Source organism: Hippocampus comes, unplaced genomic scaffold, assembly GCF_001891065.2.
Source record: "Hippocampus comes isolate QL1 unplaced genomic scaffold, H_comes_QL1_v1.1 scaffold41, whole genome shotgun sequence".
Taxonomy (NCBI): Eukaryota; Metazoa; Chordata; class Actinopteri; order Syngnathiformes; family Syngnathidae; genus Hippocampus; species Hippocampus comes.
Window position 1 is genome coordinate 3,225,217 of NW_017805153.1, and position 20,909 is coordinate 3,246,125.

Genomic DNA, 20,909 nt, shown 5'->3' on the forward strand with positions numbered 1-20,909 from the left:
TTTTCATTCATGTGACTTTTGTTTGCTTTATATTCACTTTCAAAGGAAGCTCAAAATGCGATTTTTGAATAGCAGCAACTCACGTGTGACCTCCACAACACACCTTTCAACCGACATTGACTGCCCCGCTTCATCCGTGATTGATTGAATGCCAAATGTCATTGCACAAATAAGCTATCTTTTTTTTTCTCCTGATCTAAGTCCACATGCATGTCAGCTCATGTCTCTTTGACTACCTTTTGTCGCCCTAGGTGGCAATCTTAGTCCCGTTCAGGAACCGACATGAGCATCTGCCCATCCTCCTGAGACATCTCGTGCCAGTGCTGCAGAAACAGAGGCTCCAGTTTGGCTTTTATGTCATTGAGCAGGTATGCTCGCATTGAGCTTTTTGACAGTTTTTCCACCGGGCATTTAGACCTCTCAAAATGACACCCTGTCAAAATTTTAGTCCCTTCAACCTGAATACACCAAGAATGGTGAAAATTGGATGTTGGGTTCCAGAGAAATCGATTTTTTTCCATCCATCCATTTTTTTGAAAACTGTTTTTGTGTGATATTGGCATAGAAAAGCTGGTCAAAAACACCTTTAAATTAGAGTAAAATACTATAGCTTGATCGGTCATGTGATGTTCTGCGTGTCGTAGATTGTTTTTTTTCCTTCAAATGTAAAGAGGCCTTTGAAGTGCTCATTCCATCTTGCAACCAAGTGGCCCTCCCACAATGAGAGGACACGTGTGTTCCTCCATCAATCAAACATTTTGAATTCCTCCGTCCAGGCCGGCACAGAGCCGTTTAACCGAGCCATGTTGTTCAATGTGGGCTACAAGGAGGCCATGAAGGATCTGGACTGGGACTGTCTGGTGTTCCATGATGTGGACCACCTCATGGAGAATGACAGGAACTACTATGGCTGCACGGACATGCCCAGACACTTTGCAGTCAAGCTTGACAAGTACTCGTACATGTGAGTCCAGATACTGACTCCTTGGGGTTTTCTAGTAAGTGTGGCTCAAGCTTAATATTCATTTAATATACGTCTAATTGTTCCTCTCAGGCTTCCGTATAATGAGTTCTTTGGCGGTGTCAGCGGCCTGAGAGTGGGACAGTTCAATAGGATTAATGGATTTCCTAATGCATTCTGGGGCTGGGGAGGAGAGGACGATGACCTTTGGAACAGGTAAGAACAGAGACATACACGCCTACGCACACAATCCTCTCAAGGTCTCCAATTGTGGCAAGTGACCAATATGACATTAAGTATGTCCAAGAGACAGATGAACCGCCTAATCTGGTTGTGTGCCGGTTTTTATTTTTTGTTTTTTTTTTTTTCCCCGTTCCCTGCATCTACAGTACCTTGTTCACACAGATTTGTCTTTCCACTTGGTTTGAGCACATACAGCTATGCGCACACAGTACTGGTCTTTTCTACTGATTTGAATACGCTACTGCACTTGTATGTCCATAATTATGTTCCAGGCTGAGCACGGAGTCTTGACAGGCATTCTATGAGCATACGGTAATTTGTGTCACCACCGGAGTATTCATGCATCGACGACTGTGTTTGTAGGGTGCTGTATGCCAATTACACCGTAAGCAGACCACACGGAGAGCTGGGGCGCTACATGTCCATTCCACACCACCATCGCGGAGAGGTCCAGTTCCTGGGGAGGTCAGTTGCAAGCTAAACTCATTCGCATGCACACTCGCACACTCTAATTGGAGTGAAGCTTAGGCTCATGTGAGCTAGTCACATGAAAAACCCGAGCGGTGACTTGAAGGGAATTCGAACTTGTTTCAAGACTTTGCATGTGACATATTTCAAACCGCTCAGGGACCGTCGTCCCGACTGGGAAATTTCAAGTTGCATTCATTGCGTGGAATTCTGTGTTATGTTTGTTATTCATGTTTTATGTTATTTGTCTTCCGATGCTTTTAACCTTACAAATGCAGTGCCTTGAAATGCGAGTTTAGTTGATTCTGTGACTGTGCTCGCATCTCAGATCGAGTTTAATTGATTCTGTGACTGTGCTCGCATCTCAGATCATCTTTCCCCTTTAAAATGAATGGAAGTGCCATTAATCCATGCCATCTTTCTCCAAAAAAACAAAACAAAAGAAAGTTTGTTTGTTTAAAGGGCAACTAGCGCTCAAGAAAACGGTACTTTATAAAAACATATAATAGAATTAAATAGAATGTAGACAATGAAATCATTTGTCCAATGTGGCTCATGTGGTGCATGAACTGGCCACCAAAGCCCAAATGGAATACTGTCATTCAGACACAAATGAAGAGGAGTTTCTCAACTGTTGTGAGTGACTCTGTATTTTTTATTAATTTAATTTATTTTTTAAGTCATTTTTCTCATCGGATAAAGATGATTTGTGTCTTATGATGGTGATCAACAAATGTTATTGTTTTGGACCTGATTAAACCAATTTTGAAGATTTGCTGTTACCAAGTACCGATCCGACACGTCGGCAAGGAGAAGTCAAGTCAAAAAATGTTTTGACACAATATGGTCTATGTGATAGCTGGAAAACGTATACTTTTAAGCCAAACATATGTCACGGCCTCACTGTAGAAGTTAAACTGAAATACCTTGAAAAAAGCAAACGTGATGAATTGTGTGATTGCTCCCGCAGGTATAGTCTTCTCCGCCACTCAAAGGAGAGGCAGAAAGTGGATGGTCTGAACAACTTAAACTACTCCCCCCTAGTGTCCAAGAGGCCTCTCTACACCAACGTCACGGTCAGCTTGAGCAGAAGTCTTGCACCTGTAGCCGACTACTGATGTAGGCAGAGCTGGACTGAGAAACCACCTGGGAATCAAAAGTCCTCTGGGACATCAGCCATATCTCACCAGTTGCGGCACTGCTGAAAAGCTTTTTAGTTTGTTCGTGCTTTCTTTCTTTTGTGGGTATGCAAAAAAAGAAAAAAAAGGAAGACTCAAAATACGCGTGCTGGCTAAATCATACAAGAAAATCGGGATAAATGCTGCACTTTTTTGTGCCACAGTCCACCACTTCACTCATCTGGGATTATCTAGTCTTCAGTGTCCACATGCCTTTTGCACCATTTTGGCCTTCAACACCCATCGAGTCATTAATTTCCTTCATTGAGTCTGCGATTAACTCATCACTGCACTTCAGTTTAAATTAGTTCTACAAAATAGGCCGTGAGACACACTTGCCACTCTTGCACGTGCGCAGCAGTTTGACTTAAAAAGTGATGATGTGGTCTCTTATTTTGCTTTTGCACTTCTTATTACATGAATGCAGTAGTCCTGTGAAAATATTTGCATGCACACACACACACACACACACACACACACACACACACATTTTACCGCGTGGGAGCTTGCAGCTGGTTCTGCAAAACGTATGCCAAAATCTACAAATGAAAAGAACTATGAAGAGTGTTCAATCATCTATATGTGAGATAGTTGATGCTAAATTTAGAGTATATTAATACCTTGCTAATTTCTTACAACTATATTTTACCCTGTGAACGTACCATTTGAAGACTGTGATATTTGTGTTTGTGTTGTTGCTTTGGGTGTACATGGCTGCCAGCGAGTGGCTGTGGGTGGGAGAGCGTTTTCTCGTCCTGTTAGCAATAAGCCGTAATATCACAGAGATGAATTTTGACCCGACTGCCTCACCATACCGATGCAATAGCGCAGGTGCTAGCATACACTCGCATTGGACTACAGAGACAGACTGCGTATGCAAAGCTTGCGTTCGGCGCATCTTTGCCTAAGTCAACACGCCGCCCCATGAAGGAGGACGTCTTCTCAGAACCTCTGCATGGCCGCTTTCTTGTCTGAGAGTATGTTAGCGAGGGAGAGCCTATGCAAATGGCTTGTATGGATCAAGTTGTCGTGTCATCAGAGTGAGAGTGACAGGATTGACTTCAGACCCCACTTTGTTTGCCTTGCATAATCACAGACCCAATTGTGTGTGTGTGTGTGTGTGTGTGTGTGTGTGTGTGTGTGTGTGTGTGTGTGTGTGTGTGTGTGTGTGTGTGTGTGTGTGTGTGAGATAACCTAAGTTTTCACATGAGCTAACTGGAGGTAGAGATACTGTACTTGATTGCTGTCACTGTCCAGATGGTGTTTACAGGTGTTTTTTGATCTATTTGTCAGATTGCACAGTGTCCCCCCGCCCACTGTAAACCTCTTTAGCATTGTATCGATGCCTGCCTTCCGTAATATTATTTCAAAACTAAATACGTCTTTCTCGCAGATCTGAATATTTAAGGCATCAGCTTCTATCTCGTCGATTACCAACCGTGTCAGCTTGTTTTGTCGCGTCGCGAGCGAGTCGAACATCGCGCACGGACATCGGCCAGCGTTCTGCTAGTACACGGCGGTCAAATAATTGCCCTTCTTTGATTTAAGTGTGTACTAAATTGACCACCTCAACTTAAATATATGGGTCAATGAAATTAAAAAAAAAATACAAATTCAGACATGCTCTCACTGGCTGTCCTCTCGTCACAAAGCTACTCCATTTCACTCATATTGCCTTGTATACATTTTATTTTTTTGGGTCATTTTTTTGGGGGTGGTGAATTACTGTTGTTCCCACAGTGAGGCTGGACCTCTTTTTATTTATTTGATCTCTTCTGGATTATTTTCTGTAATTGTTTTTGTTTTTTATAATTTGACAGTTGATGTGCTGATGATGACGTGATGTATGACAGGCTGTGTTGGACGCACTGAATCTTGTAGTCATGTGTATTTGTGTGGGGGTTGTGAGGTTCGGATCCTGTGTTTATACCTGGGAGCAGCTTTATTTCACGCAGACGTGAGGTCTGATGAAATAAACCGGGACTCATTTAGGACGGTGTGTGTTCAACTGCTCAGCAGACACGTCTGAGGACGCCATTTTGTGTGACAACCGCAGGAAGAGCAAGAAAACCAATTAATTGTGAGCTTTCCAATTCTTTCATTGAGCACCTCCTTTGAAACGGAGTGATGATAGCGTTGGCCTGCTTGGGAGTATTCTTCTCAAAAGTCTCCATTGCTCTTTTTTTGAAACAATGCGAAGGACATGTGCCAGTACCAACATTCTCATCATTCCTGTTAACTAATACCTCTTGTTGTACATCTACAAATCAAACCTAATCTACAAATGGGGGGGGGGATAATTTGGCACTTCGGTGGAACCTGGGTTTTCATGAAATCATTCCAGAGAATCTGACTGAAACTAACTCATCGGACATCCAAAGCAGTAATTCTCATAGGAAATAGCAATTCCAATGTAATCTGTTCCAGACTTCCAAAAGTATTAACAAGAAATACATTCAATAGAGATTTATTATAGAGTCATTTACACACACAATGTGAAATAATAAATATAAATGACTATTGAAGGGGGTAAATGAACATTTTTATTGAGTACTGTTCATGGCGCCAACAGTCGGGAAGGGTTTTCTTTCTTGAATTTTGCCGTGTTTCTCTTTTTGTTGTATTGTGTAAAAAAAGAAAAAAGTTTAACTGACGGCAAGGCGCATTTTACAATGTAAGCAAGCTTTTATGAACAACTCAAGGCTATAACAAGCCTCCCGGTCTGCTCGGCGTCACTCTGACAAGTTGGGGTAACATCGGCGTAACATCTGTCAAAAATCAAGCCTTCAAAATACAAGCATGCCAAGAAGTTTCACCACGCTTTATTTGGCATTTTGGCAGTCACATTCAATCTATTGCGTGCTTGATTTTCGAACACAACTGCTAAATATGCCCCCAATGTGACCTGAGAAAATGTGGTGATACTGTTATTATACAGTGTGCTTTTATTTTGAATGTCTGACTTTAAGAGGATGCGTTACATAGAGGTTGCCTGAATGCCGGACAGCGACAGCGGACTGGAGGTTTATTGCTCTGATTTGTTTGTAAAAGCTTGCATTGTGGAATACGTGAACCTTTCGTACACAATTTGGTAAATTTTATCAACGGGCATAGAAAAAAAATACTCCCCAAAAACTTTTCAGAGAAAACTAGGGTATAAAAAAACAGAGGTTCCACTGTACTTGCTTGGTCTTGGACAATATGGTAAATTTTTTCCTGCCTTCAACCATCAGCAGATTGTTGGTTTGGTGTCAAAGCGCGTATTTAGCTCATAACGAAACGCTAATGAGGTGCTCAGTGGCAGTCGTGAATAGTCACAGTATTTGTGTGAAGGATTAAAGCTTCTCCATGCGTGTTTGAGTGAAATGGCGAAACCCTCCAGAGGTGGAACTGCACTCCTTCTAGAGTTGAGGTTTTGTAGTTTTCTTTTCCTGTACTGATAATGATTTAGAGGAGCCTGATAGTGAACAACTCAGCAGGTTCTTTTCTTGACACTTACATGAAACACTGTATATGATTTACTTCATCGTTGCATTAAGTTAAAAGCTCAATGGACATATCGAAAACACCAAATGGTTTCGGTTAGGAGCATTCACAAAAGCATTTGACATGAAAGGTGCTTGCTACATGAAGAGACCTAATGAGTCGTGTATAGTCAGTCTTGGGCTTTGTCTTCAATAATGTAGAACAAGCAGCTTCATCCAACTTCTGATCAATGAAAAATGTTTAGACTGACTGGTTTACAGTCTTTGTTTGCAGTTGGCGATAGAAGTATGCTGGCCAGTCATACATACATACATACATACATACATACATACATACATACATACGTGTGTGTGTCTGTATATATATGTATATGTGTGTGTATATATATGTGTGTATACACACGCACACACACACACACACACACACACACACACACACACACACACACACACACACATACTGTAAATGGTCTCGGTCCAGACAAAGACGGAGCCTGGTTGCTGATCCATTTTATGCTGGTTTAAATGAAGGAACCATACTTGGGCATCTGACAAAACTGGCAGCCTTAAAAGCTTCTTAATTTATTGCAGTGTTTTCCACTCAAAATGTTTATTTCCATTTTTTTTTTTTTTACAAGCAAAAATATTTAAATTTCAATAAGTGCATATCAAGTTATAGATCATTGTAAATATTGTTGTGTGTAGTGTTTTAGAAAATCTATAAGGTCTTAAATTAACTACAGATGGTAGCATAAAGAACAAGGATTTTGAGTGGGTTTGGCTGGTGCGGGTGCCATTTAAATGAAGCTTACATAGCGATGACATCCATGTTTTTACATCACTGCTTCCAAGCACAGCATTTTTTTAAATAAAAAATTTCAGTATCCTCGCTCCCCCAAATTTGGATTCCTCTCACGTTTGCGGATGCGTTCTGCATTCAAGTGGCCCAACCCACCTAAGATGCTGCTATTTACTAGACGTGTCATGGCAGAAGTGGGCACCTGCCTTTGTATTTTTTTTCCGCTCACGACATCTCCAAGGGTGACAGCAGCTGGGGTGTTGATGAGTGGGCTCCACTATAAGGCCAAAAACACCATGTGCTTTAAATGCAACAAAAAATACTGGCACCCAAACCAGCGACGCAATCTGCTCCAAAATCTCCCAAGTTATTTTCTATGGGTTTGAACCAATAAAGTCAAGAAACAGACTCCACTAAATTATTCATGATTGAATTATTGACATGGCATTGTCCTTGTTTGTAAAGAGGGGCATTCTCCTTGAATTTGAGTCCCTCTAAGCCACTTGTCAAAACTTGATGTCAGCCTTACGTGGATCTGTTTGTGTATTGGCATATTTATCTTTTGATTATTGAAATTTGTATGATGGGGATTTTCTTTTATACCATCATTGTTATTGTCAAAGTACACCAATAAAAAAAATTATAAAGATCCAGTGGCTCTGACTGTGTTTTTGTTTTGAACCGCTTGTCATTTACTGACGATCGCTGAGCCACCCCGATGTAGTTGGTGGTTCCATTTTTAAATATTCCAAATAATATTTTGATTACATTTCAAAGTAAAAGCCGGAGACGCATCAAGCGAGAAAGCCAACCATGTGCCACCATTTAATTATCCAAACATTTACGCTACATCTTTATTTATATAGCGCTTTCACACCAGCTGCAGCTGTAGCAAATCGCATTACAGAACAGTTAACATAAAATAACAAAATAACATAACAACACATAATATACGACACAGACAGTGTTGGGGGCAAAGTGGCCTTCTTTCCCCTGCGTGTTGGTTGAATTTCGGCTGAGGAGGATGTTGGTTATCCAAATACAGGCTGGAGTCGATGAACAGTTTCTTCGAAGCTTTTAATAATAGAATATTCCGGGCACCCGTGGTTTACAGACAATGGCTGCGGTGGTCACGAGTGCAAAGAAGCAAGGGATTCACATCATATTTATATCATCAGAAGGGCGGTACCGAAACTCATGGTGAGGCATCAGGACTTTCGTTTCTCCAAAAGCGATTCTTCGCTTGTATCAACTGGCGCATTCATTTGGTATGTGTGCGTCTCTACAAGGTCTCCAGGAAGGAATGTACCATTTTTAAGTGATGATTGCTTCAAAGACGCAAAGTTACGCTGCGGGCATGGGAAAGTTATACAGCATGACTAAATATGGGCAGAATACACACTTCAACAGTCATGCAATCTTAACCACTTTTCCTGCATTGCTTGGTTGTTTGAAGCACTTTTGTCACTGCTCCTGAGACTTTCTTGTGGGCCATCTTTTTTTAAAAATAAAAACCCGCAGAGAATATTTCCACAGCTATTTCAGTCGCTCTTTTCACTCTCATTTAGCCTACACACCTGCAAATCCCACTCAGTGGAAACTTGACATTTGCCAGAATCATCCTGTGCGTGCCCCAAGATTGATATAAAGGGGCTGGAGTATCCACACTGATAGCATCCTGACAACACAAAGCTTTGTTATCAACAGTTGCAGAACATATAATTGTCTATGTGGTGTTAGTTCATGCATTTGTCTATTGTTGTGACTTAGACGAAGGTCAGAACACATTTCATGACCAATTTATGCAGAAATCCAGGTAATTCCAAAGTGTACTTTTTCTTGCAACTGAATATTCGCTTTAAGCTGCTGCGTGCATACTCACTTGTGCACTGCTCTCACCCTCTCAGCACATGGCACTACACTGGGGCTGGTTGAGGAAGGTCTATAGCAGGGGTGTCAAACTCATTTCATATTGTGGGCCGCATACGGCCTTGGTCAACGTAAAGTGGGCCAGACCATTAAAATTATACCATACTCTGCTATAAATAACCAAAATATCATGCCTTTCCTTTGTTTTGAGATAGCGAAGCACAAGAACATGAGGAAAATGTTGAAAGGTACCTACATTTCATTTACCTAACATTTCATAAAACACCTTAGATTTCCTTCGACAAATGTGCAATTTACTTTTATCATTCACATATATGCAGTGCAACTGATCTCACTGTTGTACAAAGGCACAAAACTTGAACAATTAGAATTTAAAAATATAGTCATGCATTTTAAGATTAAATGAGATTTATCAAGAAAGGATTTTTTTAAACCATTTACTCATGTGCATATGAAATCTAAATGTAACCCCCGCCTACACTTTACAAACTAAAGAGAAAACAGTGTCCCCCTTAGCGGATAATACATGAATTGCATCTTATTAAAAATATTCGTTCCGTGTCTTTTATGCATTTTTTCATTTTTAAATTATCCCGTGGGCTTGATCGAACCCCCTCGTGGGCCGGTTCCGGCCCGCGGGCCGTATGTTTGACACCCCTGGTCTACAGCCTTGCAGAAATCTGTCCACCCCACGTTCAGTCCCCCCCATCAATTTATGTTTTTATTTGTTTAATTGTATGTTTATTTTAAGTTTAGAAGCAGTTACTTGCACATTAGCGGCACATTAAAAAATAATCTCAGAGCCGGTGTTGGTGCAATAGGAAACTTAAATTTGTTGTTTGGCTATTCAGAGTGCACCAATAGCGGCGGTAGGCACGAGGTGCTCCGACCAGAGACACGGTGCGGCAGTGCTGGCTGCATTCGGAAATTAATGAGATTGGAGCGCACGACCTCTCCGAACACACCTACTCTGAGTAGTGCACGGGCGTCAAAGTGAATTTCTGAAAGCGCCTTAGGTTAGAGTTAGCTCGCTTGCAATCCACTTCAGCAATGGATCACTTTGTACTTAAAAAAAAAAAATCTCCCAGTCTCTCAGGGGGGTAAAGAAGAAGACGGCGCCTGGAAAAATGAGCTCGGATCATCTCCTGAAGAAGCAGCAATTGCAGCGCGTAAGTGCCGAGGCTACAAAATGGTGTGCAACAAGCATACCCCATTAAGAACAAGGGAAAAGAGCGATGTGATGCGGGTGTACAATTTGGGCATTTCTGTCACATTGAGCAGTGCGTATGGAAGGGGATACAAAGACAAAATCAAGCGGGTCCAAATCCCTTTGTGCAAATATATACCTTATATCAGCAGTCCCCAACCTTTTGTTGACCCAGACCGGTTTAATGTCAGGCAATATTTTCAAGGAACGGCATACTGAGTCAAGTAATGATTGTCACGCTGACCTTTACACGAAGACGCCCACTTGCTTAATTTGAACTAGTCTCTGGTTTGTGATATCAATTGACGTTGAGATACCTTACTAACGTAACATTATCCCTGCGGAGGGCTTGGTCTCTGTTAAACTGAAGACTCCCATCAAGTTGTGGCTTGCTTGTTATTATGGTGACAAATGGAGTGCACTCAATTTTGCTCAGGATATTTTAGTAAAAAATCTTGGGGGATATTGCTCAAACATATTAAAAACTAAAATAGTTGGGATGTGTTTGACAGCACGTCAATTCGAGACGGGGCGTTGTCCAGCGTTTGTGTTGTCTAATCATCATCTCACCAATCTCCTCATTGTCGTGTGGGGAAAAGCACCCCGATGCTTGAGTTAAATTATCTCTGCGCAATTGAAGCATATTACCCTGATGCACTGTATGTATAGTGTTGATGGCCATGCCGTGCAATTCACGAGTTGTTCATGCAATAGGTGTGTGTGTGTGTGTGTGTGTGTGATACATATATATATATATATATATATATATATATATATATATATATATATATATATATATATATATATATATATATATATATATATATATATATATATATATATATATATATATATATATATATATATATATATATATATATATATATATATATATATATATATATATATATATATATATATATATATATATATATATATATATATATATATATATATATATATATATATATATATATATATATATATATATATATATATATATATATATATATATATATATATATATATATATATATATATATATATATATATATATATATATATATATATATATATATATATATATATATATATATATATATATATATATATATATATATATATATATATATATATATATATATATATATATATATATATATATATATATATATATATATATATATATATATATATATATATATATATATATATATATATATATATATATATATATATATATATATATATATATATATATATATATATATATATATATATATATATATATATATATATATATATATATATATATATATATATATATATATATATATATATATATATATATATATATATATATATATATATATATATATATATATATATATATATATATATATATATATATATATATATATATATATATATATATATATATATATATATATATATATATATATATATATATATATATATATATATATATATATATATATATATATATATATATATATATATATATATATATATATATATATATATATATATATATATATATATATATATATATATATATATATATATATATATATATATATATATATATATATATATATATATATATATATATATATATATATATATATATATATATATATATATATATATATATATATATATATATATATATATATATATATATATATATATATATATATATATATATATATATATATATATATATATATATATATATATATATATATATATATATATATATATATATATATATATATATATATATATATATATATATATATATATATATATATATATATATATATATATATATATATATATATATATATATATATATATATATATATATATATATATATATATATATATATATATATATATATATATATATATATATATATATATATATATATATATATATATATATATATATATATATATATATATATATATATATATATATATATATATATATATATATATATATATATATATATATATATATATATATATATATATATATATATATATATATATATATATATATATATATATATATATATATATATATATATATATATATATATATATATATATATATATATATATATATATATATATATATATATATATATATATATATATATATATATATATATATATATATATATATATATATATATATATATATATATATATATATATATATATATATATATATATATATATATATATATATATATATATATATATATATATATATATATATATATATATATATATATATATATATATATATATATATATATATATATATATATATATATATATATATATATATATATATATATATATATATATATATATATATATATATATATATATATATATATATATATATATATATATATATATATATATATATATATATATATATATATATATATATATATATATATATATATATATATATATATATATATATATATATATATATATATATATATATATATATATATATATATATATATATATATATATATATATATATATATATATATATATATATATATATATATATATATATATATATATATATATATATATATATATATATATATATATATATATATATATATATATATATATATATATATATATATATATATATATATATATATATATATATATATATATATATATATATATATATATATATATATATATATATATATATATATATATATATATATATATATATATATATATATATATATATATATATATATATATATATATATATATATATATATATATATATATATATATATATATATATATATATATATATATATATATATATATATATATATATATATATATATATATATATATATATATATATATATATATATATATATATATATATATATATATATATATATATATATATATATATATATATATATATATATATATATATATATATATATATATATATATATATATATATATATATATATATATATATATATATATATATATATATATATATATATATATATATATATATATATATATATATATATATATATATATATATATATATATATATATATATATATATATATATATATATATATATATATATATATATATATATATATATATATATATATATATATATATATATATATATATATATATATATATATATATATATATATATATATATATATATATATATATATATATATATATATATATATATATATATATATATATATATATATATATATATATATATATATATATATATATATATATATATATATATATATATATATATATATATATATATATATATATATATATATATATATATATATATATATATATATATATATATATATATATATATATATATATATATATATATATATATATATATATATATATATATATATATATATATATATATATATATATATATATATATATATATATATATATATATATATATATATATATATATATATATATATATATATATATATATATATATATATATATATATATATATATATATATATATATATATATATATATATATATATATATATATATATATATATATATATATATATATATATATATATATATATATATATATATATATATATATATATATATATATATATATATATATATATATATATATATATATATATATATATATATATATATATATATATATATATATATATATATATATATATATATATATATATATATATATATATATATATATATATATATATATATATATATATATATATATATATATATATATATATATATATATATATATATATATATATATATATATATATATATATATATATATATATATATATATATATATATATATATATATATATATATATATATATATATATATATATATATATATATATATATATATATATATATATATATATATATATATATATATATATATATATATATATATATATATATATATATATATATATATATATATATATATATATATATATATATATATATATATATATATATATATATATATATATATATATATATATATATATATATATATATATATATATATATATATATATATATATATATATATATATATATATATATATATATATATATATATATATATATATATATATATATATATATATATATATATATATATATATATATATATATATATATATATATATATATATATATATATATATATATATATATATATATATATATATATATATATATATATATATATATATATATATATATATATATATATATATATGTATGTGTGTGTGTATATATATATATATACATAAACCTGTACAACAATGCTTATTCACACACACAGATCCCTGTTATGAATGCATCCACATACAGCCCCTCAAGTGGCATGCCAATTACTGGTTTTGATGTCATTGAAAGCGTCTCCGCCACTTGGGTGTCTGATGTCCCTACAGAGGGCCTTAAACTGAAATCCACATAAGAAAGCAGATTAGGAACAATTGGATCTGTGGCGATTACTGGGGTGAAATTGGATCACCATCTCTTTTCACCCATGCCTCCTCTGCCGTTAGTTTCGGAAAGCACGTAGTTGTTTGTGTGTCACTCCTCCAAACATGGTCTCAGTGTGCCACACACATGCACACACAGTCGCACGTACACATGCCCTCCAGCTTGTGACAATTTTTAGCTTTGTGTGTACCTTCTATATGAAGTACTGACATCATGCACTGAAGGGCCCATTCGCTCATATCTGGTTAAATCAGACGTTTGAGTAACGGAACAACAGTGCCTTACAGGAAATTGTGGATGCATATGCGTGTGTGGGGGGGTAGAAAAGAAAAAAAAACTAAGTGTTGCATGCACAAAATAAATAAATGTTGCAGATAAAGAACTGTACACAGTATAGAATGCAATATAAATATAAGTTGCATCTATGCATTTTATGCATACATAAGGTGGCTGTGCTATTTACAATGGTTACAGGTTTTCACGCATGTTTATTCAGCAGCCTGACAGCAGTCGGTAGGAACGAGTGGTGGTATCCCTCTATAAAAACAGGAATAACAAAATTAAATGAATTGTGAAGAATTCAATCGTTTGTGCATCATAACTTAATGCTGTAATCCAATTCAACGTGCAATATCCACCTTGACCACCACGAGGCAGTCATGTAGACAAAAACGATGCAGAATCTACGACTACTACTACTGCTACTTATGTGAGTGACTCGGCAAAATGTTGCCATATTAGTCATTTTTCATTAATGACAAATATATACAGTATGCCTGTGTCTGTTGTTAAATGATATGTCTATATGCATTTCTCCACCATTTGTGTACTAATACCTGTTGCTTAAAGGGATCCAAAACGGCCACTATTGTTGCTAACTGTTAACATGTAATTGCCAGTTTAGGTTGGACTGTATGTTAGCATTAAGCCAAATACAATACAATGGACTCTCTTCATCCACAACTCCAGTCTTTTGTTGTTTCAAATACACACCGTCTAATTCTTTTTGCTTTTTGATTAGTTTGACAACTCGGAGTGGCAAGGAACAGCTTGAAACCTCTTTTTTTTTAAGAATTGTCGATTATTTGACAAACTGTTGCTCATTGTTAACTTGTCATGTTCTGCTCCGTCTTTGTCTTTGTGTTCAGCACTAGCTGGAGTGGAGGGCGTGCCTCTTCAGTGGTGCACCTGTTTCGTGTTACCAGTCAAGCCTTGCCATGGATTTAAGGAAGCTGCCTAGTCACTGTCGGGTGATTGGCCTTGCTCGCTGTTTGCTCAAGAGAAATTTTCTAGATGCCTTGTTCACAGTTATAGTTGCTCGTTTGGATAGTTTTCCTGTTTAGTACCGTAATTTCCGGACTATAGAGTGCACCTGATTATAAGCCGCACCCACTACATTTTTAAAGGAAAAACCATTTTGTACACACACAAACCGCATCTGTCTGTCAGCAACAGGTGCCCAGATTGTAACATGAGATATTCGCAAAGAAAGATGTTACACAGAAAGAGGTTTCAATGTTTAATAATATACCTTAACTTTTCTTTACAAATAATGCCTGAATGTGGCATTCACACGGCTGGTTTAAAAAAAAAAAGCCACCATTCCCTGTCGAGTAATGCTTTGTTTTAAAATGAAAAAATCCTCGCTTGCTGTAGCACCCGGTCAACCATTCCTTCATTAGGCTTTCTACCATCCACTCTTTCATGTCAACTTTCATGACAACGTCTTTCGGGAGGTTTTCTTTTGGCATATGTGGCTAGTTGAACAATACAGTGCTATGACTGTTGTTATGAATGCTGCCTCGTTTAATAAATGGAACACTGTCACTTTAAAAGGAGCGTTGGATCATCTCGTGGGAAATCTTGTGAGACTTGGACCACAAAAGGGGTGTTCACACGGCAACTTTTACTCCGGTGTAGCACCGGCGCTGCCCCCAGTTGAGCGTTCAACCTGAAAACAGCTTAAACCGGAGCAAATTTAACCCTGCTCAAGAGGTGGTTTAAAAATTTACTCCGGGGTAGCCTCGCTACACATGAGAAGAGTTGATTACATACACGTATTGAATGCGTTGCTTTCGTGCTCTTTTGTACTTCCGTCATCTTTCCTTTCTCTCTTCTCTCATCCTTTTACGGTGTCTGATAGACCACAGCGTTGGTTTGTCTGGAGAAGTATAAACCATGGTTTTTCGATCTGTCACAAACAAGGCGGGGAAAAGGAAGTACATGTTACGCATGCGTATGTTTTATTTCCGTATTACTATATCTTACTGCACGGCCGCAGAAACTGCCGTTTGAACGCAAGTGGGACTGCCCTGGGGTTAACACGCTTCTCTTTAGTAAGCAGCTTTTTACGTGTGAACGCTCCACAAAATTTACACCGGTGTAAGATATATCGCAACAAAATACGTCGGTGCAGCACCGATTCAAATGTGTGCCGTGTGAACACCCCTATTGTGAAGTGAGACGAAAGCTGAGCTGTGCTTTTTCAGACCTGATGGATCTGCAATCGGTTTTGTAACCTGGCTAATATTAAGAGTAAAATGTTGTCGTTTGGGAGTTTGAACAGTGTTGCATGGTGGGTCGTTTGAATAGCAGTGAAGCAGGGGAGATTGGTTGTTTTCCGCGTGTTTCGAGCACATACAACACAAGCCACTACTGTTGTCTATCTTTGTGTACTTTTCTATTAGTTAGTCCCATTTGACATATCTCAGTCATTTATTTTATGAATACTGTACATGTTCAGTCGTGAATAAAGCCTTCGTAGAAATTATTTTGTGTCCAGTCAAGTCTGTCATAGACCTGGCCACACAGCTTTTGGATTGCAGTCCAGCTCAAATCACAGATGAAGTGCGCCGTTCCATCACCGGTTGTTTTCACTGTGCCACATGATAGTGTCTCACTGTTTGTTACCTTTTCTGCTCGTGCGCTCCCTGGCGGCCTTTGGAAAAATCTTTAAACAGACTGTATCATTCAATTAGCCGCAGGGTTGGAAGCCTGTGACAAAAGTAGCGGCTTATAGTCCGGAAATTACGGTCAGTATTTTTAGATTTCTTGTAATTCTTAGTTTCATGTAATTGAATTTTGGCCATTTTGTGCTGTCTACTTTCAGATATCAAAATTACCATCCCATTTACAAGCGGATTTTGTTTATAGTGGCTTATCTTGGTTTTCTGTTGCCAGCGCTTTGATTTTATACTTTGTCGGTCCTTCGTTTTTCTGTAAATGAATATTTTTTGGACTGTCATTTGTCTGAGTCTACGTTTGTGGGATCCATTTACCATGTGGTTCATTTTCGGATCGTGTCAGAACTGAGTCAAATTGAATCCACTGCTGCCATACAGTGCTAGTATCTCAAGTCTCTGCTTGCAAGTAAAAGGAAAAAAATCATCAGAACGAGTCACAAATGGAACTGGGCTGTGTTGTTCAGCGCCTCGAGTGACACTTTTAGCATCCCTTCATGTGTTTGGAGGAACATGTGTTGGAACATGTAAACCTCGCACAGCTTTGTTGTGACTCTGGCCTGCTTTCCATTGTACACTTCATCTTGCTTGACGTGGCTGTCTCAGACTGCCCATCCTTTCGTCTTCTGGCCGGCCTGCCCTTGTCACATCTCTGCCGATCAGTGCCAGTGTTCCTCTTCAGCGAGCCGTTCTCTCAGCTCGCTTCGTCCCTGCACCCGCTGTCAAGGGCTCTCTCATCTATTTATAAATAGATACAGTATATATATATTTTTTTTTTTATCGGACGGCATCAGAATGTTTTTATAAGGCTTTATTCGTGTTGTCTTACGATCAGCCATGTTCTCATACTTGCACATGACAAGCCAACAAGCAACAACATTTCGGCAAAAATATTCACGCCTACAAGCTGACTGCCTTATGAAGCATGATTCAACATTGCATTTCCTCACCCTAGACTTCTTAGGTATATCCATAAAGGGGAATGAAAATGTTTAAAGTATGAAAACATTGTACGTGTCAGCACGAGCAAAATTACAGTACTCTGATTAATACTGCGGTCGTGTAATATGAAATGAAAAAACATGACGACGTCACGTACCCCTCCAGGCTCCGCCTCTTAAAAGGCACATCCATGCAGACCAGAACTACTATATGTACAGTATTTTCTATACATTTTATGCTTGCTCTTTTTTCTTTAGTTCAAATGTGTTTTCAATGTGTTTCAAATTATTTTTTTTTGCCACGCAGCAAACTGGCTCTTAAAAGTTGGCATCAGCAAGTTGTAACAGAAATGACTGAAGTGGACGTCTTTGGAAATTCTTTGTCTTTGGCTCCTTGTGAGAGACCAGCAAGGTCAAGTTCAAGTCAACTTTATTGTCAAATGTGCTGTATGCGCACATACAGCACAGATGAAATTTCTTTCCTCTCAACCACAGGAGAGAGAAGAGCCGCTGCGGGTGCCCGCGCCGCCATCAACATGACAGTTAACATAAAATGACTAAATAATACAACACAACACATAAGACACAGACAGTCGTGCAATCTTAAACACTTTGTCTTCATGCACTTTTTGTTTGAAGCAATTATAGATTAAAGAGGAGAGAATCAAAGTGTTCTTTCACCAGTGGATCAAAGACATCATGCTGAAAATTTGCGCAAAAAGTACTACTCCACTGAACAGTAGGAACGGGCATTCACAAGTTCAGAGAAGGTCAAATTAGGTTGACCAGTAAAGTTTATTGCGCATTGTTGGTTCACACTGAAATTCCACCAAAGGCTGAATATTGCAAACTTTTTGTGAGTAGTCACGTACATCTGAAGCCCTCGACTCCCTTTGCATCCACTCTCTATTGCCCCTGCAAAATTTTTATTTTTGACTCCTGCGTCTAGTTTTCATCAGGCCGTTCTCTGTTCGAGAGAATTTCTCGGAGACAATGTCCTGAGGCTAAACAGAAGAATGGCTGACGGTGCACGCGCTTTGGGAGGTCAGGCTTTTTCCTCCCCCATTGTTCATTTCATGGCTCCACCTATAACCTCTGATTCTACGAACACTTTAATGTCCTCCATGCTATCACCTCATGACCTCACATCGTCAGCTCACCACATCATGTGACTACAGTCTTGTGAGCGGCATGTTTGGCAAAGCGAGCTGATTTTCACACAAGGACGTGACGTTTGTGTTCAATAAACTCAATTGCTTCCTCTGGCAAGACGTCCTTCCAATTACTTCAATAAATGTCAACTGCGTGGTGAATCATTTTTTCGTAGCTAATAAGATGGTAATGAGGGAAATGTTTGAACATCAGCAAAACCACAAAAAAACGGACCTTAATAAGCGTGATATCTGCTCGTCCAGATTTGCCCATTACGGACTGCCCTTTTGTGCTACTTTCACTCATTGCCTTTAAATGAAGACAGAATCAACCTGAGGAAAAAGCATTGAAGGCACAGTGATGGGTAATACCTCATTTATGAAGTGGCTTACATTTCAACACACAAAATCTGCAAAGTAGCGAACAAGTCAGGGATGTGCGGTCATGGTAGGCAAGAGAGGCAGTGCCGCACTGCTGCTGTACCCCCTGGTCTTTTTTCCCCTGCAGGTAAAGACTGAAAAACAAACAAAAAAAAAAAAAACCTCAATTTATGATTACATTAAATGATGATCAATTTTAGTTGTATGGTCTGTGCATTATATTGATTGTCATTTCCAATCCAATAATGTAATGACTTCAGATCTGTTCAAATGCATGGGAAGCCCACTTGCAAGCGCCACCTCAGTCATTGCTCACTTCTTGCTTCAAGCAAGCACTCACACGTCAATTGAGGCTGGCAATTATTGGCATGTGACCTCTCACTGGAGAAATTGGTGTTTCCTCATTACGTCACCAAGAATATACCTTTTATCACACATGCAACTGCACTTGCTGATGTTCAGCAGTCTGTCTAATCTAGTTCATGAATGTGTGTGACAAATGTAAGATAAGACAAGAAAACTTTATTAGTCTCGCATTAGGCTCACATCTTCTGTCCCACGTAATCCGCTTCAACTCCAAGCCGCGACTCCCAGTTCCACATAC

General features: G+C 34.2%; 1 protein-coding gene across 1 annotated transcript in view; it reads left to right on the forward strand.

Moving 5' to 3' along the window:
- The window catches only part of b4galt5 (UDP-Gal:betaGlcNAc beta 1,4- galactosyltransferase, polypeptide 5), a 44,181-nt gene extending 38,964 nt beyond the window's left edge, over positions 1-5,217 (forward strand). The window contains exons 5-9 of the mRNA XM_019868429.1: positions 252-368; positions 777-964; positions 1,055-1,177; positions 1,568-1,669; positions 2,643-5,217. Of these exons, the coding sequence (XP_019723988.1) occupies positions 252-368; positions 777-964; positions 1,055-1,177; positions 1,568-1,669; positions 2,643-2,790 (678 nt within the window). The 3' untranslated portion in view covers positions 2,791-5,217. The remainder of the gene's footprint in view (positions 1-251; positions 369-776; positions 965-1,054; positions 1,178-1,567; positions 1,670-2,642) is intronic.
- The last annotated feature ends 15,692 nt before the right edge of the window (positions 5,218-20,909 follow it).